This window comes from Triticum urartu, chromosome 1A (genome assembly GCF_056163025.1).
Source record: "Triticum urartu cultivar PI428250 chromosome 1A, HENAU_Tu73, whole genome shotgun sequence".
In the NCBI taxonomy this organism is placed as follows: Eukaryota; Viridiplantae; Streptophyta; class Magnoliopsida; order Poales; family Poaceae; genus Triticum; species Triticum urartu.
Window position 1 is genome coordinate 35245494 of NC_141873.1, and position 26671 is coordinate 35272164.

At 43.1% G+C, this 26671-nt stretch overlaps 1 protein-coding gene across 1 annotated transcript; it reads left to right on the forward strand.

The window, feature by feature from the left end:
- Window positions 1-19583: 19583 nt before the first annotated feature.
- On the forward strand, window positions 19584-20671 carry LOC147988814 (uncharacterized). Its single transcript, XM_087535947.1, has 2 exons — window positions 19584-20051; window positions 20162-20671. Exons 1-2 carry the CDS (start codon window positions 19584-19586, stop codon window positions 20228-20230), a joined length of 537 nt encoding a protein of 178 aa, XP_087392073.1. The 3' UTR covers window positions 20231-20671.
- Window positions 20672-26671: the final 6000 nt, after the last annotated feature.

Genomic DNA, 26671 nt, shown 5'->3' on the forward strand with positions numbered 1-26671 from the left:
CAATAAAGAGGAAGACTATCAACCAATAATAAATGAAAAAGAGTGATGAAACAACAAGGTATAATCTAGCTTTGCCTTGGTTAGTTCCTACAACTAGGTGAAAGCGACACTCCATCGATCCAACTAACTGAACAGATGAGTGTCATCCAAATCCCAGAGCTTACTTGTGTGGTGCTAGGTTATCTGTACAGCCACTCCTCAGTCTAAACAACAAGCCGGGGATAAGCGCCACTATGTATCTTCTAAAATGCCACAAATCCAATCTTTGACAGACACATTATTAGGACACTCTTTGGCACCAACCGTCAAAATCCCTGATAGATCCGTTATAATCAATGAGCCAATTGCATCTTAGCAGCCCTATGACCATAAATCAAGACAAAAACTCCAAAGTAAACAGTATGACATGAACGAGCGGCAATTATTGTTCTAATCAACCTGCAAGGTACGTCGAGCCGGTAAAATATGTCCCATTAATCAAACTTTATGGATTTAGCCCAGTTATCATATTAGAATGGAATGGTATGGAATGTGCTCTTTGTCTAGCACTGCTCCGAGCCTTACTGGCATGCTGCTACTCGGCTCACTATGATCAAAAAATTGCGGACAAAATCAGAAGGACAAGTATCAGATAGAGATGAAATTTCTCATTTTTGCAAGAGAGAAAATATAATCTTGATGATAGCAGTCAGTGTGCCAGACACATATTAAGCAAGTATTCAGACTTTCAGATAAAGTATCCGGCACATGCAATGCGCTAGGTTGAACAACATGTACTGCCTTCTGACATGAAATTCAAGTTGCATCATCCAAGCAAAATGTATATTAGGCAAGTGGTGTAGTAAGACAACCCAACACAATAAACTTAGGAAGCAGTGGCCAGAAACGTAGCGGCCACTGCCAAAGTTGTTCATACCACCTAATCCCTCCACTGCACTACAGTTCCCTAAAATTCATGCCTCTGTTAGCAACCATCAGCCATGCAGTGCACACTTGAATGAAGATAAAACCATAAACCGGTCATGCTGTGTCTTTGAAAATCATTGCATTCAATGGAAATTAGCAAGGGGACGAAAACTTGATTCTGAAATCCGAGTGGACCCGAAGAACGAAATTAACAACACATTTGGACTGGCTGGCGGATGTGGATCCCACATCCCCGAGAGCGGCAGCCACAACACGATCCCGCTCGCATGGCCGCAAAGGGAGGCTCAATCTAGACGAATGGGGTTACTGATCTATTGCTCAGTGGCATGATTGGCCGTGATAAGGAGCCACAAAGTTGCAAATAGGCAGTTCTATATGAGTAATTGATACGTCTCCGTCGTATCTATAATTTTTGATTGTTCCATGCCAATATTCTACAACTTTCATATACTTTTGGCAACTTTTTATACTATTTTTGAGACTAACATATTGGTCCAGTGCCGAGTGCCAGTTCCTGTTTGTTGCATGTTTTTTGTTTCGCAGAAAACCCATACCAAACGGAATAAAAACTGACGGAGATCTATTTTGGAATATTTATGAATTTTGGGAAGTGGAATCATCGCGAGACGGTGCCCGAGGGGGGCACGAGGTAGGGGGCGTGCCCCAGGGTGTCAGGCGTGCCCCTGACCCTCGTGGCCACACCGTAAGGCGGTTGGAGCCCTTCTTTTGCCGCAAGAAAGCTAATTTCCGAATAGAGACCGTGTCAAAATTTCAGCCCAATCGGAGTTACGGATCTCCGGGATTATATAAGAAACAGTGAAAGGGAAGAATCTGAGAACGCAGAAACAGAGAGAGACAGAGAGACAGATCCAATCTCGGAGGGGCTCTCGCCCCTCCCGTGCCATGGAGGCCATGGACCAGAGGGGAAACCCTTCTCCCATCTAGGGAGGAGGTTAAGGAAGAAGAAGAAGAAGGAGGGGGGCTCTCTCCCCCTCGCTTCCGGTGGCACCAAAGTGCCACCGGGGGCCATCATCATCACCGCGATCTACACCAACACCTCCGCCATCTTCACCAACATCTCCATCACCTTCCCCCTCTATCTACAGTGGTCCACTCTCCCGCAACCCGCTGTACCCTCTACTTGAACATGGTGCTTTATGCTTCATATTATTATCCAATGATGTGTTGCCATCCTATGATGTCTGAGTAGATTTTCGTTGTCCTATCGGTGGTTGATGAATTGCTATGATTGATTTAATTTGCTTGTGGTTATGTTGCTGTCCTTTGGTGCCCATCATATGATTGCGCGCGTGGATCACACCCTAGGGTTAGTTGTATGTTGATAGGACTATGTATTGGAGGGCAAGAGTGACAGAAGCTTCAACCTAGCATAGAAATTGATGCATACGGGATTGAAGGGGGGCCAATATATCTTAATGCTATGGTTGGGTTTTACCTTAATGAACATTAGTAGTTGCGGATGCTTGCTAATAGTTCCAATCATAAGTGCATAGAATTCCAAGTCAGGGATGACATGCTAGCAGTGGCCTCTCCCACATAATACTTGCTATCGGTCTAGTAAAGTATTCAATTGCTTAAGGGGCAATTTCGCAACTCCTACCACCACTTTTCCACACTCGCTATATTTACTTTATTGTTTCTTTATCTAAACATCCCCTAATTTTTATTTACGTACTCTTTATTATCTTGCAACCCTATCCAACAACACCAAGAAAGTACTTCTAGTTTCATACTTGTTCTAGGTAAAGCGAACGTCAAGCGTGCGTAGAGTTGTATCGGTGGTCGATAGAACTTGAGGGAATATTTACCTTTAGCTCCTCGTTGGGTTCGACACTCTTACTTATCGAAAACTGTTGCGATCCCCTATACTTGTGGGTTATCAAGACCTTTTTCTGGCGCCGTTGCCGGGGAGCAATAGCGTGGGGTGAATATTCTCGTGTGTGCTTGTTTGCTTTATCACTAAGTAATTTTTATTTGCTGTTCTTAGTTTTTTTCTATCTTTAGCTATGGGTAGGAAACGCAAAATACCAAAAAAATTAGTTGTACCTACTGAACCAATGGTTGAAGAACCAATCAAAATCTATCACACTGCTGAAGCTTATTACTTGGATCATCTTCGATCCCTATGTGCTCGTGCTGAAACCCCAACTAGCTTAGTTGAGGGCAAATCTTTAGATGAGCATGATTGTTATGTGCGACACCGTATATCTGAAAAGGGAAAACTTTACTGGATCAAATTCATCGTTTGCAATGCTATGCTTGGAATTTATGTGAAATATATGATTATACTTGTTGTTCTGAAGACCCTAAGGTACACCTTCCCTACCAATGTTTGTTTAGCGATAATGGAATCGTATCCTCTTATGCTAATGGTGTTTCTAGTTACTATGATGTTCAACAAATTGAAGAATTTGTTGCTTTTAAGGGTGCTTACGAAATTGCTTCTTTGATTGAAAAGTATGATGCTACTCTTTACAAATCTGAAAATTTTGCCATACTTAAATATTGCTATGATAATTATGCTTCTAATGTCTATGTTGAACCATATATTGATTACTACTCCGCTGTCCAAGAAGAGACTAATATTTTGCAGGAGTCTATGGAAGAAGAAATTGATGAAACTGTGAGCTCATTGGATGAAAAAGATGAGGAGGAGAGCGAAGAACAAAAGGAGGAAGAGCGGATTAGCTACCCGTGCCCACCTTCTAATGAGAGTAACTCTTCAACTCATACATTGTTTAATTTCCCTTCGTGCTTACCGAAGGATGATTGCTATGATGATTGTTATGATCCCGTTGATTCTTTTGAAATATCCCTTTTTGATGATGCTTGTGGCCAAGATGCCAATATGAATTATGCTTATGGAGATGAACTTGCTATAGTTCCTTATGTTAAACATGAAATTGTTGCTATTGCACCCACGCATGATAGTCCCATTATCTTTTTGAATTCTCCAAACTACACTATATCGGAGAAGCTTGCACTTATTAAGGATTATATTGATGGGTTGCGTTTTACTATTACACATGATGATTTTGATGAATATAATATGCATGTGCTTGCTGCTCCTACTTGCAATTATTATGAGAGAGGAACTATATCTCCACCTCTCTATGTTTCCAATATGATAAAATTGCAAGAAACTATTTATACTATGCATTGGCCTTTACTATGTGTGCCTGAATTGTTCTTTTATGACATGCCGATGCATAGGAAGAGAGTTAGACTTCGTTGTTACATGATATATGTTACTTTGTGCTCACTACTAAATGCTAAATCATTGTTAATTAAAATTGGCTTTGATATACCTTGGGATCCGGGTGGATTCATTACTTGAGCATTATATGCCTAGCTTAATGGCTTTAAAGAAAGCACTGCCAGGGAGACAACCCGGAAGTTTTAGAGAGTCATTTATTTCTGTTGTGTGCTTTTATAAAGTTCAAATATAAAAATAATGTGCCAAGGTTTGCCTTTAGTATGTTTACATTTGCTTGATGGTTTGTACGGTGCAGGACAGAAACTTTGGCTATAGTGCGCGATTTTACATTTTTAGCTGGAACGTCAAATGGTTCTGATTATTTTTGCAACTTCTTCCTATACAAATTTTTTATTTTTTTTTTCTAATTTTGGTAGAATTTTTCAAGTATCATAAGTATGGTGAATGTTCAGATTATTACAGACTGTTCTGTTTTAGACAGATTCTGTTTTTGATGCATAGTTTGCTTGTTTTGATGAAACTATCAATTCATATCAGTGGATTAAGCCATGAAACATTTATATTACAGTAGACACAATGCAAAAACAAAATATGAATTGGTTTGCAATAGTACTTAGAGTAGTGATTTGCTTTATTATACTAACAGATCTTACCGAGTTTTCTGTTGAAGTTTTGTGTGGATGAAGTGTTCGATGATTGAAAAGGTCTCGATGTGAGAAGAAGGAAGAGAGGCAAGAGCTCAAGCTTGGGGATGCCCAAGGCACACCAAGTAAATATTCAAGGAGACTCAAGCGTCTAAGCTTGGGGATGCTGGGGAGGCATCCCCTCTTTCTTCAACAAATATCGGTATGTTTTCGGATTCGTTTCGTTCATGCGATATGTGCAATCTTGGAGCGTCTTTTGCATTTAGGTTTTCATTTTTCTTTTATGCACCATGCTGGTATGAGATGGTCCTTGGTTTATTTATAGAATTCTCATTGCACTTCACTTATATCTTTTGAGTATGGCTTTATAGAATGCTTCATGTGCTTCACTTATATCATTTGAAGTTTGGATTGCCTGTTTCTCTTTACATAGACAACCGCCATTTGTAGAATGCTCTTTTGCTTCACTTGTATTTGTTAGAGCGTGGGCATATCTTTTGTAGAAAGAATTAAACTCTCCTGCTTCACTTATATCTATTTAGAGAGATGACAGGAACTGGTCATTCACATGGTTAGTCATAAAATCCTACATAAACTTGTAGATCACTGAATATGATATGTTTGATTCCTTGCAATAGTTTTGCGATATAAAGATGGTGATATTAGAGTCATGCTAGTGGGTAGTTTTGGATTGTAGAAATACTTGTGTTGAGGTTTGTGATTCCCGTAGCATGCACGTATGGTGAACCGTTATGTAACGAAGTCGGAGCATGATTTATTTATTGATTGTCGTCCTTATGAGTGGCGGTCGGGGACAAGCGATTGTCTTTTCCTACCAATCTATCCCCCTAGGAGCATGCGCGTAGTACTTTGTTTCGATGACTAATAAATTTTTGCAATAAGTATGTGAGTTCTTTATGACTAATGTTGAGTCCATGGATTATATGCACTCTCACCCTTCCACCATTGCTAGCCTCTCTAGTACCGTGCAACTTTCGCCGGTACCATAAACCCACCATATACCTTCCTCAAAACAGCCACCATACCTACCTATCATGGCATTTCCATAGCCATTCCGAGATATATTGCCATGCAACTTCCATCATCATCATATACATGACTTGAGCATTCATTGTCATATTGCTTTGCATGATCGTAAGATAGCTAGCATGATGTTTTCATGGCTTGTCCGTTTTTTGATATCATTGCTACGCTAGATCATTGCACATCCCGGTACACCGCCGGAGGCATTCATATAGAGTCATATCTTTGTTCTAGATATCGAGTTGTAATATTGAGTTGTAAGTAAATAAAAGTGTGATGATCATCATTATTAGAACATTGTCCCATGTGAGGTTACCAAAATAAAAGTGGCCAAAGAAGCCCAAAAAAAGAGAGAGAGGCCAAACAAGCCTACAAAAAAGAGAAAAAAACAAAAAAACAAAAAAAAATGAGAGAAAAAGAGAGAAGGGGCAATGTTACTATCCTTTTACCACACTTGTGCATCAAAGTAGCACCATGTTCTTCATATAGAGAGTCTCTTGAGTTATCACTTTCATATACTAGTGGGAATTTTCATTATAGAACTTGGCTTGTATATTCCAACGACGGGCTTCCTCAAATGCCCTAGGTCTTCATGAGCAAGCAAGTTGGATGCACACCCACTTAGTTTCAGTTAGAGCTTTCATATACTTATAGCTCTAGTGCATCCGTTGCATGGCAATCCCTACTCACTCACATTGATATCTATTGATGGGCATCTCCATAGCCCGTTGATACGCCTAGCTGATGTGAGACTATCTTCTCCTTTTTGTCTTCTCCACAACCACCATTCTATTCCACCTATAGTGCTATGTCCATGGCTCACGCTCATGTATTGCGTGAAAGTTGAAAAGGTTTGAGAACGTCAAAAGTATTAAACAATTGCTTGGCTTGTCATCGGGGTCGTGCATGATGTGAGTATTTTGTGTGGTGAAGATGGAGCATAGCCAGACTATATGATTTTGTAGGGATAACTTTCTTTGGCCATGTTATTTTGAAAAGACATGATTGCTTTATTAGTAGGCTTGAAGTGTTATTATTTTTATGTCAAAGGATAGACTATTGCTTTGAATCACTCGTATCTTAATATTCATGCCATGATTAGATTACATGATCAAGATTATGCTAGCTAGCATTCCACATCAAAAATTATCTTTTTTATCATTTACCTACTCAAGGACGAGCAGGAATTAAGCTTGGGGATGCTGATACGTCTCCGTCGTATCTATAATTTTTGATTGTTCCATGCCAATATTCTACAACTTTCATATACTTTTGGCAACTTTTTATACTATTTTTGGGACTAACATATTGGTCCAGTGCCGAGTGCTAGTTCCTATTTGTTGCATGTTTTTTGTTTCGCAGAAAACCCATACAAAATGGAATAAAAACTGACGCAGATTTATTTTGGAATATTTATGAATTTTGGGAAGTGGAATCATCCCGAGACGGTGCCCGAGGGGGGGCACGAGGTAGGGGGGCGCGCCCCAGGGTGTCAGGCGCGCCCCTGACCCTCGTGGCCACCCCGTAAGGCGGTTGGAGCCCTTCTTTCACCGTAAGAAAGCTAATTTCCGGATAGAGACCGTGTCAAAATTTCAGCCCAATCGGAGTTACGGATCTCCGGGAATATAAGAAACGATGAAAGGGAAGAATCTGAGAACGCAGAAACAGAGAGAGACAGAGAGACAGATCCAATCTCGGAGGGGCTCTCGCCCCTCCCGTGCCATGGAGGCCATGGACCAGAGGGGAAACCCTTCTCCCATCTAGGGAGGAGGTCAAGGAAGAAGAAGAAGGAGGGGGGCTCTCTCCCCCTCGCTTCCGGTGGCACCGGAGTGCCACCGGGGGCCATCATCATCACCCGATCTACACCAACACCTCCGCCATCTTCACCAACATCTCCATCACCTTCCCCCTCTATCTACAGCGGTCCACTCTCCCGCAACCCGCTGTACCCTCTAATTGAACATGGTGCTTTATGCTTCATATTATTATCCAATGATGTGTTGCCATCCTATGATGTCTGAGTAGATTTTCGTTGTCCTATCGGTGGTTGATGAATTGCTATGATTGATTTAATTTGCTTGTGGTTATGTTGCTGTCCTTTGGTGCCCATCATATGATTGCGCACGTGGATCACACCCTAGGGTTAGTTGTATGTTGATAGGACTATGTATTGGAGGGCAAGAGTGATAGAAGCTTCAACCTAGCATAGAAATTGATGCATACGGGATTGAAGGGGGACCAATATATCTTAATGCTATGGTTGGGTTTTACCTTAATGAACATTAGTAGTTGTGGATGCTTGCTAATAGTTCCAATCATAAGTGCATAGAATTCCAAGTCAGGGATGACATGCTAGCAGTGGCCTCTCCCACATAATACTTGCTATCGGTCTAGTAAAGTAGTCAATTGCTTAATGGGCAATTTCGCAACTCCTACCACCACTTTTCCACACTCGCTATATTTACTTTATTGTTTCTTTATCTAAACAGCCCCTACTTTTTATTTACGTACTCTTTATTATCTTGCAACCCTATCCAACAACACCAACAAAGTACTTCTAGTTTCATACTTGTTCTAGGTAAAGCGAACGTCAAGCATGCGTAGAGTTGTATCGGTGGTCGATAGAACTTGAGGGAATATTTGTTCTACCTTTAGCTCCTCGTTGGGTTCGACACTCTTACTTATTGAAAACTGTTGCGATCCCCTATACTTGTGGGTTATCAGTAATCAATAAGGTTCAGTATTCTTTGTAGTGCTTGCTAGAGTGCTCTGTATAGCTTAAAGTTGCGTAAATTAATCCTATGTTATTTTTGTAAGACTTGCTTCAGCATAAACAGAGTGCTAGAGTGCAATATTTGGTTCAGTGCAATCTACTCGTAAAATTTCAATGTTATTCTCATGTATCCAAAGAGATGCAGGGGGAGGCGGATTAGAAGAGACTCGATCCCTGGGAATTGAGTGGCTCCTGTGGTCTCTGTTCTGCTTTGATTGGGCGACTGCAATGGAATCATGAGCAGAGGTTGGAGGTCGCCGCAGGCGATGAAAGACGAACAGGGGGAGACAGAGAGAGCCGTTGCCGTCTGGGCTTGAGCGGCAGGACTAGATGGAGAGTAGGGCGAGGAAGGAGGAGGAGAGTTACCTGAGGGAAGTCCTTCATCCTCGTCAGACTTGTCGCCGGTGGCACCGCGTCAGTCTACATGTGCACCGTCGTGTGTGCCCAGAGGAAGCCGCAGGTCCTCCTCACGCGTCCCCCACTATGATTGGCGTGCCTGGTGGTGGCAGGCGACTCATGGTTCCCGAGATGATATGATGTGCCCATGATTTGTTTCTTGTGTGCCCGTGATTTGTTTCCTAATTGACCGGTGTGGGATTTTGTTTTTTTCTCCGTGGTGGAGTATGGTCAGTCAAAGTAAATTGCTAAATGTACGCACAGAACAGATTAGATTAAGGATAGCTATTGATTGTGCTTAGTGGATCTAATAGGACGGCGGTAGTGGGTCCATGTACATTTATCGGGTGCGTTTAGAGAAGATATTGTTTGATCTTTTATAAATAGTGTAGATAAGGGAGAAGGTACATATACCTCATCAAGTTCTACTATCCCCCCACTCACTTCTTTCGAGAGAAACTCCTTCTCTAGAAAGGATCCACTCTTAGCAACAAAGATCTTGCCTTCGGATCTGTGATAGAAGGTGTACCCAATAGTTTCTTTTGGGTATCCTATGAAGACACACTTCTCCGATTTGGGTTTGAGCTTATCAGGCTGAAACTTTTTCAAATAAGCATCGCAACCCCAAACTTTAAGAAATGACAGCTTAGGTTTCTTGCTAAACCACAGTTCATACGGTGTCATCTCAACGGATTTTTAGATGGTGCCCTATTTAACGTGAATGCAGTTGTCTCTAATGCATAACCCCAAAAAGATAGTGGTAAATCGGTAAGAGACACCATAGATCGCACGATATCTAATAAAGTACGGTTATGACGTTCAGACACACCATTGCACTGTGGTGTTCTAGGTGGCGTGAGTTGCGAAACTATTCGACATTGTTTTAACTGAAGGCCAAACTCGTAACTCAAATATTTGCCTCCGTGATCTGATGGTAGAAACTTTATTTTCTTGTTACGATGATTCTCAACTTCACTCTAAAATTCTTTGAAGTTTTCAAATGTTTTAGACTTGTGTTTTATTAAGTAGATATACCCATATCTGCTCAAATCATTTGTGAAGGTCAGAAAATAACAATACCCGCCGTGAGCCTCAACACTCATCGGACCGCATACATCGATATGTATTATTTCCAGTAAGTCAGTGGCTCGCTCCATTGTTCTGGAGAACGGAGTCTTTACTCATGTTGCCCATGAGGCATGGTTCGCAAGCATCAAATGATTCATAATCAAGTGATTCCAAAAGTCCATCCGCATGGAGTTTCTTCATGTGTTTTACACCAATATGACCTAAACGTCAGTGCCACTAGTATGTTGCACTATCATTATCAACTTTTCATCTTTTGTTATCAATATCATAAATATGTGTATCACTACGATCGAGATTCAATAAACCATTCACCTTGGGTGTATGACCACACAAGGTTTTATTTATGTAAACAAAATAACAATTATTCTTTGACTTAAATGAATAACCGTATTGCAATAAACATGATCCAATCATATTATGCTCAACGCAAACACCAAATAACATTTATTTTTTGTTCAACACTAATCCCAAAGGTAAAGGGAGTGTGCGATGGTGATCTTATCAACCTTGGAATCACTTCCAACACACATCGTCACCTTGCCCTCAACTAGTCTCTGTTCATTTTATAACTCTTGTTTCAAGTTACTAATCATAGCAACTGAACCAGTATCAAATACCCAGGGGCTACTATGAATACTAGTAAAGTACACATCAATAACATGTATATCATATATACTTTTGTTCACTTTGTCATCCTTCTTATCCGCCAAGTATTTGGGGCAGTTCCGCTTCTAGTGACCATTTTCTTTGCACTAGAAGCACTTAGTTTCAGGCTTGGGGTCTAGCTTTGGGCTTCTTCATGGGAGTGGAAACTTGCTTGTCATTCTTCTTGAAGTTCCCTTTCTTTCCCTTGCCCTTTTACTTGAAACAAGTGGTCTTGTCAGCCATCAACACTTGATGCTTTTCTTGATTTCTACCTTCGTTGATTTCAGCATTGCAAAGAGCTCGGGGAATTGTTTTTGTCATCCCTTGCATATTATAGTTCATCACGAAGTTCCAGTAACTTGGTGATAGTGACTAGAGAACTCTGTCAATCACTATCTTATCTGGAAGATTAACTCCCACTTGATTCAAGCGGTTGTAGTACTGAGACATTCTGAGCACATGCTCACTGGTTGAGCTATTCTCCTCCATCTTGTAGACAAAAATACTTGCAAGAGGTATCATACCTCTCGACTCGGGCATGAGTCTGAAATACCAATTTCAACTCTTGGAACATCTCATATGCTCCATGGCGTTTCAAAACATTTTTGAAGTCCCGGTTATAAGCTGTAAAGCATGGTGCACTAAACTATCAAGTAGTCATCATGCCAAGTTTGTCAAACATTCACAACGTCCGCATTTGCTCCTGCAATAGTTCTGTCACCTAGCGGTGCATCAAGTACATAATTCTTCCGTGCAACAATGAGGATAATCCCCAGATCACGGACCTAGTCCGCATCATTGCTACTATCAACTTTCAACTTAGTTTTCTCTAGGAACATATCATAAATAAATCGGGGAAGCTATACGCGAGCAATTGATCTACAACATATATATGCAAATACTATCAGGACTAAGTTCATGATAAATTTAAGTTCAATTAATCATATTACTTAAGAACTCCCACTTAGATTGACATCCCTCTAGTCATCTAAATGATCATGTGATCTATATCAACTAAACCATGCCCGATCATCACGTGAGATGGAGTAGCTTTCAATGGTGAACGTCACTATGTTGATCATATCTACTATATGATTCACGTTCGACCTTTCGGTCTCAGTGTTTCGAGGCCATATCTGCATATGCTAGGCTCATCAAGTTTAACCCGAGTATTCTGCATGTGCAAAACTGGCTTGCACTTGTTGTATGTGAACGTAGAGCTTATCACACCCAACCATCGAGTGAAAAAAAGGACTCACAAGATCTTCAGGATCACACCAGTGCCTGGCTCATTCGTCTTGGTCCTTCTCGAAAATTCAGGTGGGGAATCTCCACGCCGGTTACAATTCAAACAAAAGGCCTCACGAACATTTCTCACAAAGAAATACCATGCAGTTACCTCGATCTTCTTGCGGGAGGCTGAAGGATGCAATGTTGGCGAGGAGTTGTCGATGGCATCAGCCGCAGCTGGCGGAGGTCGGCGGCAGGGGTCGGGGAGGCACAAACGGGGCAGGAGCGGGAGGCGCGAGCTGGAAGGCCGACGGCGAGGAGGGGATTGCTCGGCGGCCAGAGAGAATCGACGGCAGGGGGTGGCGCGTGCTCGATGGGGGAGGGGGTCCGGAGTCAGACCCGCATCTGGATCTGGTTTAGGTTTTCTCTCAAGAACAGATGAATAAAGGGGTTCCGAAACAACACGTGCTCGGAGAGACTAATGATATTGCCCGTCAAGTCCTAACTTCTAGTAGTTTTTTTTCTGGATTTATTTCAGGTGTCTGCCGATGTTTTTTTAGTGGGAGAAGACGTTTTCTTCGACTAAGGAGACGCTTGTAGTGATTTGGTCAATCTCAAGAGATGTGTTGACTCAAGTCTCTCAGAGTGGTGTTCGTGTGTTGATACAAATTGAGTATATGTGCGTATGTATGAGCATCTATCGGGAGAATATCTCCTGGTGCTCCAAACTCGATAGCACATTTTTAAATGTTTGAAAAATTCTGAAAAAATCTAGCACATAGACACAACACAAATGCATGTTGTCAAAAAATTTGAAATAAAAGTTCAAAATATAGCTTGAGAAATATAAATGACAAATTCGACAGTAAATAGTACACAACATAAGTTGGGCTCTAGATTTGGCCCAGTATCACATTGATGTTGGTTTTGTCATTTTTGTATCTCGAGCAATGTTTTGAATTTTGGTTTAAATTTTTTGACAACATACATTGATGTTGTGTCAATGTGTTAGGATTTTTTCAAGAATTTTTTGAACATTTAAAAATGTGCTACCGAGTTTGGAGCACCGGGAGCACCCTAGGGATGGGAGTACCGGATATTCTCCCGGAAAAAAGAAGAAGCAATGCAAGCGGGATACACTGTGGCATTTGCACAATGCGCCTTTAAATAGGCAAGCGGAAGAGAACCGCTTGGCCTGGTAACCACACCAATCATTGGATTTTAAAATTCACTACACAAAACTGGCAGGGAATCATCCTCCACGTGGCAAAAAAATCACGTCATCAACACATAATTGTGTGTCACGCATGGTAATCAAGGTATCATGTGTTGGGAAACGCAGTAATTTCAGAAAATTTCGTACGCACACGCAAGATCATGGTGATGCATAGCAACGAGAGGGGAGAGTGTTGTCCACGTACCATTGTAGACCGTAAGCGGAAGCGTTATGACAACACGGTTGATGTGGTCGTACGTCTTCACGATCGACCGATCCTAGTACCGAAAGTACGGCACCTCCGCGATCTACACACGTTCGGCTCGGTGACGTCCCACGAACTCCCGATCCAGCAGAGTGTCGAGGGAGAGCTTCGTCAGCACGACAGCGTGATGATGGTGATGATGATGCTACCGAAACAGGGCTTCGCCTAAGCACCGCTATGATATGACCGAGGTGGATTATGGTGGAGGGGGGCACCGCACACGGCTAAGAGATCAATGATCAACTTGTGTATCTATGGGGAGACCTGTCCCCCATATATAAAGGAGTGGAGGAGGGGAGGGCCGGCCCTCTCTATGGCGCGCCCTATGGGGAGTCCTACTCCCACCGGGAGTAGGATTCCCCCCTTTCCCTAGTAGGAGTAGGAGAGAAGGAAGGGGAAGAGAGAAGGAAGGAAGGGGGCCCCGGCCCCCCACCTAATTTGGATTGGGCTAGGGGGGGGGGGCGCCCTCCTCCTTGGCCTTCCTGTCCTCTATTCCACTAAGGCCCAATAAGGCCCATATACTCCCTAGGGGGTTCCGGTAACCCCTCGGTACTCCGGTAAATGCCCAAACTCACCTGGAACCATTCCTATGTCCAAACATAGGCTTCCAATATATCGATCTTTATGTCTCGACCATTCCGAGACTCCTCGTCATGTCCGTGATCATATCCGGGACTCCGAACTACCTTCGGTACATCAAAACACATAAACTCATAATACCGATCGTTAAGCGTGCGGACCCTACGGGTTCGAGAACTATGTAGACATGACCGAGACTCATCTCTGGTCAATAACCAATAGCGGAACCTGGATGCTCATATTGGTTCCTACATATTGTACGAAGATCTTTATCGGTCAAACCGCATAACAACATACGTTGTTCGCTTTGTCATCCGTATGTTACTTGCCCGAGATTCGATCGTCGGTATCTCAATACCTAGTTCAATCTCGTTACCGACAAGTATCTTTACTCGTTCCATAATGCAACATCCCGTAACTAACTCATTAGTCATATTGCTTGCAAGGCTTATAGTGATGTGCATTACCGAGAGGGCCTAGATATACCTCTCCGATACACAGAGTGACAAATCCTAATCTCGATCTCTGCCAACTCAACAAACACCATCGGAGACACCTGTAGAGCATCTTTATAGTCACCTAGTTACATTGTGACGTTTTATATCACACTAAGTGTTCCCCCAGTATTCGGGAGTTGCATAATCTCATAGTCATAGGAACATGTATAAGTTATGGAGAAAGCAATAGCAGTAAACTAAACGATCATAGTGCTAAGCTAACGGATGGGTTAATTCAATAACATCATTCTCTAATGATGTGATCCCGTTTATCAAATGACAACTCTTTGTCCATGGCTAGGAAACTTAACCATCTTTGATCAACGAGCTAGTCAAGTAGATGCATACTAGTGACACTCCGTTTGTCTATGTATTCACACATGTACTAAGTTTCAGGTTAATACAATTCTAGCATGAATAATAGACATTTATCGTGATATAAGTAAATATAAATAAAAACTTTATTATTGCCTCTAGGGCATATTTCCTTCATCATGATTGTACCACGGCTTCCCCATGCTCACCGCCCCATTGATGGTAGCGACTGCAGTCCACCACGCACACGCCTTGCGTGGAGCTTGAAGCATACTCGCCGAACGTTTTTGCTCTGCTTTATGAATAAAGCAACAACCAGTACATAAAAACCATACAAACACACACCAACACCTAACCCCCCCAATACCAACTATATAACAGAAGCTCACTTAGGCAAACAGGGGACAAAATCAAAGCTAAATGAAGCACTTAACTAAAGGGGTTTTCCTGTTCCTAGAAATGAGCATAAGACTTTTCAGAGCACCTCGACACCACTCACTAGGCAGGTGATACATTTCAAACGTATCTATAATTTTTGTATTGTTCCATGCTGCTATATTATCATTTATATATGCTTTTATTATCATTTTATACTATTTTATCTTATTTTCCTGGACTAACCCATTAGTTCAGTGCCTAGTGGTCGTTACTATTTTTTTTTGTTTTTGTTTCAAAGAAAATCAATACCTAGGAAGGTCCAAACACGACCATTTTTTATGGATCAGAAGGAACATTGGAAGCTTCGGGAAGAGTCAAAAGGACCCACCAGCCAGCCACAAGGGCAAGTAGCGCGACCAGCAGGAGAGGTGGTCGCGCCACCTGGGCTTGTGGGGCCCACATGTAGAGTTCTGACCTAATTCCACCGTCATAAATCTCTATAAATACTTAAATATCGAAACCATCTATCGTTCTTAGAGAGAAGTTATCGCCACCGCTGCAAGCCTCTGTTCCAAAGTTCTGCCGGAGGGGGAAGCCATTGGAGGAGGCCTCTTCATCAAACTTGTTGCCTCCATGATGATGTGTGAGTAATTCCATTAGGACATACGGGTCCATAGTAGTAGCTAGATGGTCACTCTCTCTCTCTCTCCCTCTCTCTCTCTTGGATCTTCAATACCATGTTCTCCTCCGAGATCAATCAGATGTAATTCTTATGTTGTGTTTGTTAGGATCCGATGAATTTGTGGATTTATAACCAGATTGTTCATTGGATATTGTTGAATTTTTTGATGTTTCTTTGTTGTGCAATTGAGTAACTATGTATGCTTTTTGTGTTATTTGTCTTCTCTGGCCAAGATAGATGGGTAATTTTTCAAAAGGAGTGGGGCACAGTAGTAGGTTCAATCTTACAGTGTTCTCTATCCCAGTAACAGAATGGGGACAAGACACATATTTTTATTGTTGCTACTAAGGATAAAACGACAGGGTTTGTCAGGACCGGATTTTCGGGATATTAATTTCCAGAAAATGGCCCTTGTGCTCACCAGCCCCAGGATTACTGTTAGATGATGAGGCACCAACTTGATACAGAAACTCCAAGCAAAATACAAGATATGTAGTACAAGACCATTCTGGCCTATGAGTACAACAACTGGTTTCTAGTGGTTGATGGCGGAAGTGGTTTGCGGATCATCGGCGTCTATGGGACTCCATTTCCCACAGGAACAGCTGACCTGGATAACTCCTATCTTCGCGAGTCTACTATCACCGTTGCCTAGGTTTCGGGGCTGTCATTGCAGGGCTCCTCTCCACGCAAGAAATCTGGCCAAGTCAATAGCCAGGGACAAGCTAGTGAGTACTTTGAATGTACTCGCAAGCATTATGAACACATGTATAATATAACAATTTTATAATCATGCTCTGAAATGTTCTATGATCCTATGTTAGTCACAAAATAAACATCCATGATGCACGCAAGCAGGTCATTTGAATAAAACTTGAATTAAACAATCAGGGAATAGAAATAAAATGCACTGATCGGGTATCTGCAGCGACGCCTCAAAAGGATAATAATATAAAGTGTGCCTCAGTCGGGCGTCTGCGCGATGTCACATAAAGGGCTTATAAGGTAAATAAGTAACAAACATGCCACAGTCGGGCGTCTCCGCGACACCACATAAAGGGCTTATAAGGTACATGAATAACAAGCATGCCACAGTTGGGCGTCTCAGCGACACCACATAAAGGGCTTATAAAGTATATGAATAACAAGCATGCCACAGTCGGGCGTCTCAGCGACACCACATAAAGGGCTTATAAAGTATATGGATAACAAGCATGCCACAGTCGGGCGTCTCAGCGACACCACATAAAGGGCTTATAAGGAGTAATCACAGTGAATATCCGGGGGGGGGGGGTAGAACCGTCCCAGGGATACTTAATAATTAAAATAATTCAGATGGTTAGTCCATAATAATAGTAATCATAATCAACACGTGTCACAAGTCATGATCCATGTTTTGGCTTAGCAATCTTTCCTTCGAAGACCGACACTTGACCCATCCCAAACTGGAGTCCTTAACCATGGACACGGCTATTCGAATAGATATAATCTCTTCAGAGGGTGTACTCTTTACCCACGAGCAATAGATTCCTTTAGTCCATTAGGACTAATTCCGTCTACGGTCTTTTAGTTGAAAACACACCTGACTCACACACACCAGCATAATTTTACCGGTGTCTGGAATCACCCACGACACCTGTTAAGCGAAACTCTAAGCGGGGAGGCTACAACCTCGACTAGCATGGGATCACAAAATTTATACCGCGCGCAAACTAGGGGAGCTACCCCTTCGACTACAACCGAAACACCCATGCCCCCGGACCAGGTGGCATGCCTACCGGCTGCAGTCGGTATCTTCCACCATGGCCTCTCTGTACGGTGTGTGCTAGAAAGGGGTTGACAACTTACTGAACCGTGCCCTTCCTATGGCAGGGACAAGTGGTAGTACGAAACAAGTATGGGGATTACCGGAACAAGACTCGATCTATGGTCGACTCAGGAGGTTTTAGTGTTCCCTGCATGATAAGCATAAAAAATATATTTCAATCGATAGACAGAATCACCACCCATCATACCTCATCATGCCATACCAGACACAACCGTCTCGACGAGGAACTAGGGGTAAGCTCGTGTCTACCCAAGACAGAGACTATCCCGGTTTCCTTCCGGTAGACATGAGGGCATACGAGGGTGATTACTATCACAAGCAAATCCATTCACAATAGCAAAGCATCTTCCTTTTTCACTCATGAGTATGATCATATCGTCACAAAAATAACGAAGGTTCCATGTCAAGGTGGTGTTGTAACTGTATCAAACAACACACAAAAATATTATGCCAGGGTTCAGAATGCTTGCCTTCAAGTTGTGGATAGGCAGGGTGCATCCCAAAAACTTTTGAAAGTTTTCTTCTCTCTCCATAATCCTATTTTGAAAAATTTCAAATCAACACCTAGTTTCAAAACAGTACAAAAAAGTTGTTTGGAAAATTTTCAAATAAATATGAAAATAAATTAGACAGAATTTGAGAAACAACCGAAAAAGAATCAAGTCAATTGGACTTATATTTAAAAAGTTATAGCCAGTCAAAGTTTAGCCACTAAAGAAATTCGGCCCAAACTGGCCCCCCCTGCATTTTGGGGTCCCTCAGCACACACAGGACCCTCAATGGCCCTGCGTAGATGTAGATGGTCTAATCAGCGGTAGTAGTAATGCATTCCTAAAAAACTTTGATTGTCGGTTAATGATAGTTAACCATGCACATTTTTATTGGAAACTAGTGATTTTTAGTCACCCTCTAACGGATAAAAGAAGGAAATAGTATGTTTATAAAAGTAAGTTCCAAAAAGTTAGTAAAGAAACACAAAAATGTATATGAAAAACTCATTTGCATGAAACATTTATAACTATTTACCTTAGGATATGAATTATCTAAAATCTTTCATTAGCCAAATCGACACAAATTTCAGTGCCTATGAACTTGGATAATATCTCTCTCCAGGTTTGTATGACACGCATGGTTTTTAGATCGTTAATTCGACTCAAAACTCATGTTATACATCACTAAAAATATATCCTTAGGTTAATTGTCAAAGGAAGCTTTTAAACATTTTTGTGGGTTTTTACGAGACCATTCAACATGAAAGTAAATGTGTAGATGAGCATTGCATTATATGCACTTTTCCCCTAGGTAGACTAACATCTAAATATTACTTTTTAAAACTGGTGATCCATTCAATGGAATGAAAGGAGAAATTCATGGATAAATGGAGTGTGCAGAGACAACAGTCCAAACACTGTTCCATAGAAAAAACCCCAAACATGACGTAAAGCAGAAGTGAAAACCCCATTGTACCACCCCCCCTGTGAAGAATTCATGCATGCTCATGCGGCCCCGTTACTTATTCACCAGCGATGCATCCACCTATTTCCCCTTTCGCCCGTACTCCCATCGTTGCAGACAAACCCACTCCTCCCTATCGTATCTCACTCTTCATTCCTCCTCACCACATCCACGCCATTCCCTTTCTGCCGACGCCGCTTTCAGATCTAGAGCGGCCGCAGAAGCGCCGTTTAAGGGCAAGATTTCGCCCACGACCATGGTGAATTCGACGGAGCCACCGACCGAGCCTCCCTCGTCAGATCGAGGGATATAAAGTAGCGTTGGGGAGGTGTGGGGCACTGCCGCGGAGGCTGTGACAACGTCACTGAGTGCCCACCGCGAGATGCTTTCTCCGCACCGGTCGACGCTCAAGATGCCGCAAGATGCTCCCGTCAACCGCGCTGGTGAGGCCATCGCCCCGGCCATGGGTTCCTCCTCGCAACATCTCAACAAGGTCAGCCAGAGGCTACAACTCGGCCTCGATGAAGTGGCCGTGGCATCGGGTGTCGGCAACCCCAGGGACAACGAGTCCCCTGTGGTCACTGAGGCGGTTTCTCCGCAGGCATTGAAGGCACACCCCCGCCGCCGCCACCCTGCTATGTCATCCCACACAGATGAGGCAGCCGTGAGTGTGCCACCGCAGGCGTCCGAGCGCAAGCAATGGTTGGTCCGCGCCGATGCGCTCGACAGGCCACGGTTCTCCGTGACGCTCTCCACAGAAGAGATTGAGGAAGACATCTACGCCCTCACCGGCGCGCTGCCACGCAGCCGCCCTCGCCACCGCCCACCCGCGGTGCAGAATCAGATCAATGGGAGATCCCGTTCTTCCTCTGCTCCCTCCCTCACTCCCCTTATAAGTTGAGATCCTGTCGCTCCTTGCTAGGAAACCATTTGTAATTCTGTAAATGTTCTCGTCCCCAGCTGCTACTTCCTGGCTCACGCTTATCGGAGATCAACGCGGAGTCCTACCGGGTGCCAGACGATCGCTGACCCTCTCAACTCAACAAGCGTCGTCGCCCAACAGTAAGCAAGCAAAGTGAATTCAGCGATTACAATTCATATTCAGTTAGTTGCTGCCATTGTGAGTTACATAATCCATCGATTAATTGATCACATAGAGTAAGAGTTGGTATGTATGAATCCCATCAGCAGACTGGTTGTAAGCAACGAGTGGTGACTTGTTAGTGTTTTTATTTCGAGTTGTAGTAAGTGATATTCTGTTCCGTAGTAATGGTAAGTGATACCGTATTCTGTAGTAGCACCAGTAGTGGTTCGTAACTTTGGTATCATCAACGATTGGAAGAACGCAATGTGGTGTACTAGTAATTGCATTGCCATCGTTGGTCGAGTTAGTATGTTCGCTAACGTCCACACCCTATTGCAATCTTATTGCTAGTACTGCATATAGTTTCTCGCTCTTCTTTCTTTGGAAGATGTTTTTGGTAGCTAACTGTCGTCGCGAGTGACAGTACTACTGGGTTTCGTTCTAGCTAGCTGACACATGGGCACGGGGACCAAATGGTTTCGAAAACCCTGGCACCGCGTGGCTTTGGCAGTGGGCGCTGCATAGTTTGTTGTCTGTTTCCTAATTCCTTGTGAGGTTGGTGTGTCAAGAAGGTCCAAATAAGGTAGTTGAATGACAGACACGTATCTGAACCCTGGGTGGTCCCTATCGTCGTCCTCGTGGAGCGTCCCATGTTTTGGTGATGCAACACGGTTCATATGCTTTCTGGGTGTGTGGCTTATGGATGGACTCCATCCATGCACATATTTGGTTTCTTGCTAGCAGTATTCCCGAAAAGGTTACCCTTGAGCTGCTTATTTATTGGGAAAAGCTTGGCTTTAGCTGGTGGATCGCACACTGGCGTCCACCCCCTTGTTCGTGTGATGCGTGTCCTATGGGGCTCACCTGCATTATCTTTTACGGTTTGACAACTGAGTCTTTGTTGCAGTTTTGACACCGCAACAACTCGTATGTTACAGGATCTGAACATGGATCCCTCAGGCACAGTGCCTCCCGTGTTTCTCCCAAACTCCCGTTCTTCCTCTAATTTGTTCAACATCATTTATGTTACGAAACTCCTTCCGGAACATCATCTATGTTGCGAAATAAGTGAAGACGAAAAAAATTACAACCCCTGAATGTTTCTGCAACATGAACTCTGTTGCAAAGATGGTTCTACAACATGAACTCTGTTGCAATAATAAGGACGGGGCTAGACCGTTGGTGTGACTAGATCTAACGGCTACTGAGGGGGCGGATGTTTTTAGATTATCCGTCGGCGGACGCGTAAGGTTTCCCAACATATGTTAAACGAATTTGGTTCATATCAACCGTAAGAAAATATACCATACTACTTGAAAATAGATGGTTTGATTAATTTTTTAGTCCATTAACGATTCCCATCCTCTGCTCTCCAAGCCGCCTAGTTTTGCAATGGATCATTGAGATCGGCAGATCGTACCGATAACCCTAATAGTGCATCTACCTTAGTTGTGGGACGCAACATTGACATGCATGCATGTGAAGCTGAAATAAGCTTAAACTACTCTTTATATCATTTGGAGGTTCTTTCTATGATTCTAATTCTTATGGTTTCCATTCCTATGAACGCCATTTGGATCAAAGGAATGGTACTAGCAAAGTTCATTTGGATTAGTCTCCTATATCTCAATTCCATGTGAATTTAAATATTGGCTCCAACCTCCTTTTAACAATCATCCGCGTGGGATCGAGACGCACATTCTTTGTTCTATCCGAGCGACTGTTCCTATAGTTTTCACGTCTTTTGTGGCAATAGTATATTTTGCACCCCAAACTTGTCAGATTTAATTGTTATTCGTATTCCTTATAGATATGATTAATCTCAAGTCATTTATTATCCATTTGAGATGATGTATTTCAAAAGAAATTTCTATGGAACTTGACCCAAAAGATTCATAGTGAAGGAAATATGCCCTAGAGGCAATAATAAAGTTGTTATTTATATCTCCTTATATCATGATAAATGTTTATTATTCATGCTAGAATTGTATTAACCGGAAACTTAGTACATGTGTGAATACATAGACAAACAGAGTGTCCCTAGCTAGTATGCCTCTACTTGACTAGCTCGCTAATCAAAGATGGTTAAGTTTCCTAACCATAGACATGTGTTGTCATTTGATAAACGAGATCACATCATTAGAGAATGATGTGCTGGACAAGACTCATCTATTAGCTTAGCATAATGATTGTTTAGTTTTATTGCTATTGCTTTCTTCATGACTTATACATGTTCCTCTAACTATGAGATTATGCAACTCCCGAATACCGGAGGAACACCTTGTGTGCTATCAAACATCACAACGTAACTGGGTGATTATAAAGATGCTCTACAGTTGTCTCTGATGTTGTTTGTTGAGTTGGCATATATCGAGATTAGGATTTGTCACTCTGAGTATCGGAGAGGTATCTCTGGGCCCTCTCGGTAATGCACATCACTATGAGCCTTGCAAGCAATGTGACTAATGAGTTAGTCATGGGATGATGCATTACAGAACGAGTAAAGAGACTTGCCGGTAACGAGATTGAACTAGGGATGATGATACTGATGATCAAATCTCGGGCAAGTAACATACTGATGACAAAGGGAACAACGTATGTTGTTATGCGGTTTGACCGATAAAGATCTTCGTAGAATATGTGGGAGCCAATCACTAGTAGAAAATAGGGCTTTGGTCCAGGCCGGGTCAGCCCATTAGTCCCGGTTTAGTCCAGAACCGGGACCAATGTGGGCATTGGTCTCGGTTCGTGAGCCCAGGGGGCCGGGCGGGCCACGTGGGCCATTGGTCCCGGTTCATCTGGACCTTTTGGTCCCGGTTGGTGGGATGAACCGGAACCAATGGGCCTCGCTCCTGGCCCACCACCATTGGTCCCGGTTGGTGGCTTGAACCGGGACCAAAGGCTCCCCTTTAGTCCCGGCTCATGTCACCAACCGGGACCAATGATGTGCCTATATATACCCCTCGCTCGTGAGCAGAGCACCCCAGTGCTCTGTTTTTCTCTGGCCGAGGGGGAGAGGTCTTGGTGGTGCTCTAGCTCACCTCATATGCACACAAGGTGTTCGATGGAATGCCCGAGCCACACTACTTAAGCTTTCTCCTCTCCAAGATCGACCTCCAAGCTCCATTTTCCATAATATTTGTCTAGGTTTAGCGGTCCATCACGCCCCGTCCCCGTCTTCACCGCCGTCGATCACCCGCGCCAAGCTCATTGCCGGCACCACTGCGGTGAGCCTCTTGTTCTTATCTTCTTTCTGAAAGGAAAAATATTCTTACTTGTATGTTTACATAGATACTTGTATTATTTTCTTACTTTTATTATTGCATCTTATATAGTGCGATGGTTTTGGTATCCGCCCCCGTCGGCCCTCGTCCTGTCTATGATTCGGATGTGGTATATATATTATCTTTATAACTATTGGTTCATTTATTGTTTATGAAAATTATGCCGACAACCGTGACATAGATTTTATTTATGTAGGATGTATGTGAATCGGAAATGCCAACCGACCCTATTGTCGAGAGGTTAAATTTAGTTGAAGAAGAAAACAATTTGTTGAAGGAAAAAATAAAAAAAATTGAGGAGGAGAAGATGATATTGGAGTTGCATGTTGCGGATGTCGTCGATGATCACAAGATCAAGATGGATGCAATGCGCTTGAAGATTAGAAAGATTAGAAAATATGCCATTCATACCGAGGCTTGGTATCATTATGCCGTTGGATCAATTGTTACCTTGGTTGCGATTATGATCGCATTTGTTTTCGCATTGAAATGTTTTACATAGTTTCAATGTATGGTTTAATTAATTAGATGCTTTGGAGAGCTATATGTTGTTAGATGAGAACTATGTATGCACTTTGGTTTTAATGTGATGATGAACTTCTATTAATTTGGACACTTAATTATATATAATGCACGCAGATGAACCGGCAATGGATGTACGGTGACAGACACACCTGCGAGTACATTAAGGGCGTGCATGAGTTTCTCGATGCGGCTGAGGCAAACAAGCAGAATGGTTTTATGTGTTGTCCATGCACTGAATGTGGGAATACGAGGTCTTACTCTAACCAGAAAATCCTTCACTCCCATCTGCTTTACAAGGGTTTCATGCCACACTATAATGTTTGGACGAGGCACGGAGAAATAGGGGTTATGATGGAAGACGACGAAGAAGAAGAGTACGATGACAACTATGTGCCCCCTGAATACGGTGATGCTGCAACGGGGGGAGCTGGTGAAGATCAAGAGGAACCAGACGATGTGCCCAATGATGCTGCAACGGGTGAAGCTGCTGAAGATCAAGAGGAACCGGACGATGTGCCCGATGATGATGATCTCCGCTGGGTCATTGTTGATGCAAGGACGCAATGCGAAAGTCAAAAGGAGAAGCTGAAGTTCGATCGCATGTTAGAGGATCACAAAAAAGGGTTATACCCCAATTGCGAAGATGGCAACACAAAGCTCGGTACCGTACTGGAATTGCTGTAGTGGAAGGCAGAGAATGCTGTGGCTGACAAAGGATTTGAGAAGCTACTGAAAATATTGAAGAAGAAGCTTCCAAAGGATAACGAATTGCCCGACAGTACATATGCAGCAAAGAAGGTCGTATGCCCTCTAGGATTGGAGGTGGAGAAGATACATGCATGCCCTAATGACTGCATCCTCTACCGCGGTGCATACAAGGATCTGAACGCATGCCCGGTATGCGGTGCATTGCGGTATAAGATCAGACGAGATGACCCTGGTGATGTTGACGGCGAGCCCCCCAGGAAGAGGGTTCCCGCGAAGGTGATGTGGTATGCTCCTATAATACCACGGTTGAAACGTCTGTTCAGAAATGAAGAGCATGCCAAGTTGATGCGATGACACAATGAGAACCGAAAGAAAGATGGGAAGTTGAGAGCACCCGCTGACGGGTCGCAGTGGAGAAAAATCGAGAGAAAGTACTGGGATGAGTTTTCAAAGGACCCAAGGAATGTATGGTTTGCTTTAAGCGTGGATGGCATTAATCCTTTCGGGGAGCAGAGCAGCAATCACAGCACCTGGCCCGTGACTCTATGTATGTATAACCTTCCTCCTTGGATGTGCATGAAGCGGAAGTTCATTATGATGCCAGTTCTCATCCAAGGCCCTAAGCAACCCGGCAACAAAATTGATGTGTACCTAAGGCCATTAGTTGAAGAACTTTTAAAGCTGTGGAATGGAAACGGTGTACGTACGTGGGATGAGCACAAACAGGAGGAATTTAACCTTAAGGCGTTGCTGTTCGTGACCATCAACGATTGGCCCGCTCTCAGTAACCTTTCAGGATAGACAAACAAAGGATACCACGCATGCACGCACTATTTAGATGACACTGAAAGTATATACCTGGACAAATGTAGGAAGAATGTGTACCTGGGCCATCGTCGATTTCTTCCGACCAACCATCAATGTCGAAAGAAAGGCAAGCATTTCAAAGGCGAGGCAGATCACCGGAAGAAGCCCGCCATGGGTACCGGTGATCACGTACTTGCTATGGTCAATGATTTACACTACATAATCTTCGGAAAGGGTCCCGGTGGACTAGCTGTTCCGAATGACGCTGAGGGACACGCACCCATGTGGAAGCAGAAATCTATATTTTGGGACCTACCCTACTGGAAAGACCTAGAGGTCCGCTCTTCAATCGACGTGATGCACGTGACAAAGAACCTTTGCGTGAACCTGCTAGGCTTCTTGGGCGTGTATGGGAAGACAAAAGATACACCTGAGGCACGGGAGGACCTGCAACGTTTGCACGAAAAAGATGGCATGCCTCCGAAGCAGTATAAAGGTCCTGCCAGCTACGCTCTTACGAAAGAAGAGAAAGAAATCTTCTTTGAATGCCTGCTAAGTATGAAGGTCACGACTGGCTTCTCGTCGAATATAAAGGGAATAATAAATATGCCAGAGAAAAAGTTTCAGAACCTAAAGTCTCATGACTGCCACATGATTATGACGCAACTGCTTCCGGTTGCATTGAGGGGGCTTCTACCGGAAAACGTCCGATTAGCCATTGTGAAGCTATGTGCATTCCTCAATGCAATCTCTCAGAAGGTGATCGATCCAGAAATCGTACGAAGGCTAAGGAGTGATGTGGCGCAATGTCTTGTCAATTTCGAGCTGGTGTTCCCACCATCCTTCTTCAATATCATGATGCACGTCCTAGTTCATCTAGTCGACGAGATTGTCATCCTGGGGCCCGTATTTCTACACAATATGTTCCCCTTTGAGAAGTTCATGGGAGTCCTAAAGAAATATGTCCGTAACCGCGCTAGGCCAGAAGGAAGCATCTCCATGGGCCATCAAACAGAGGATGTTATCGGGTTTTGTGTTGACTTCATTCCTGGCCTTAAGAAG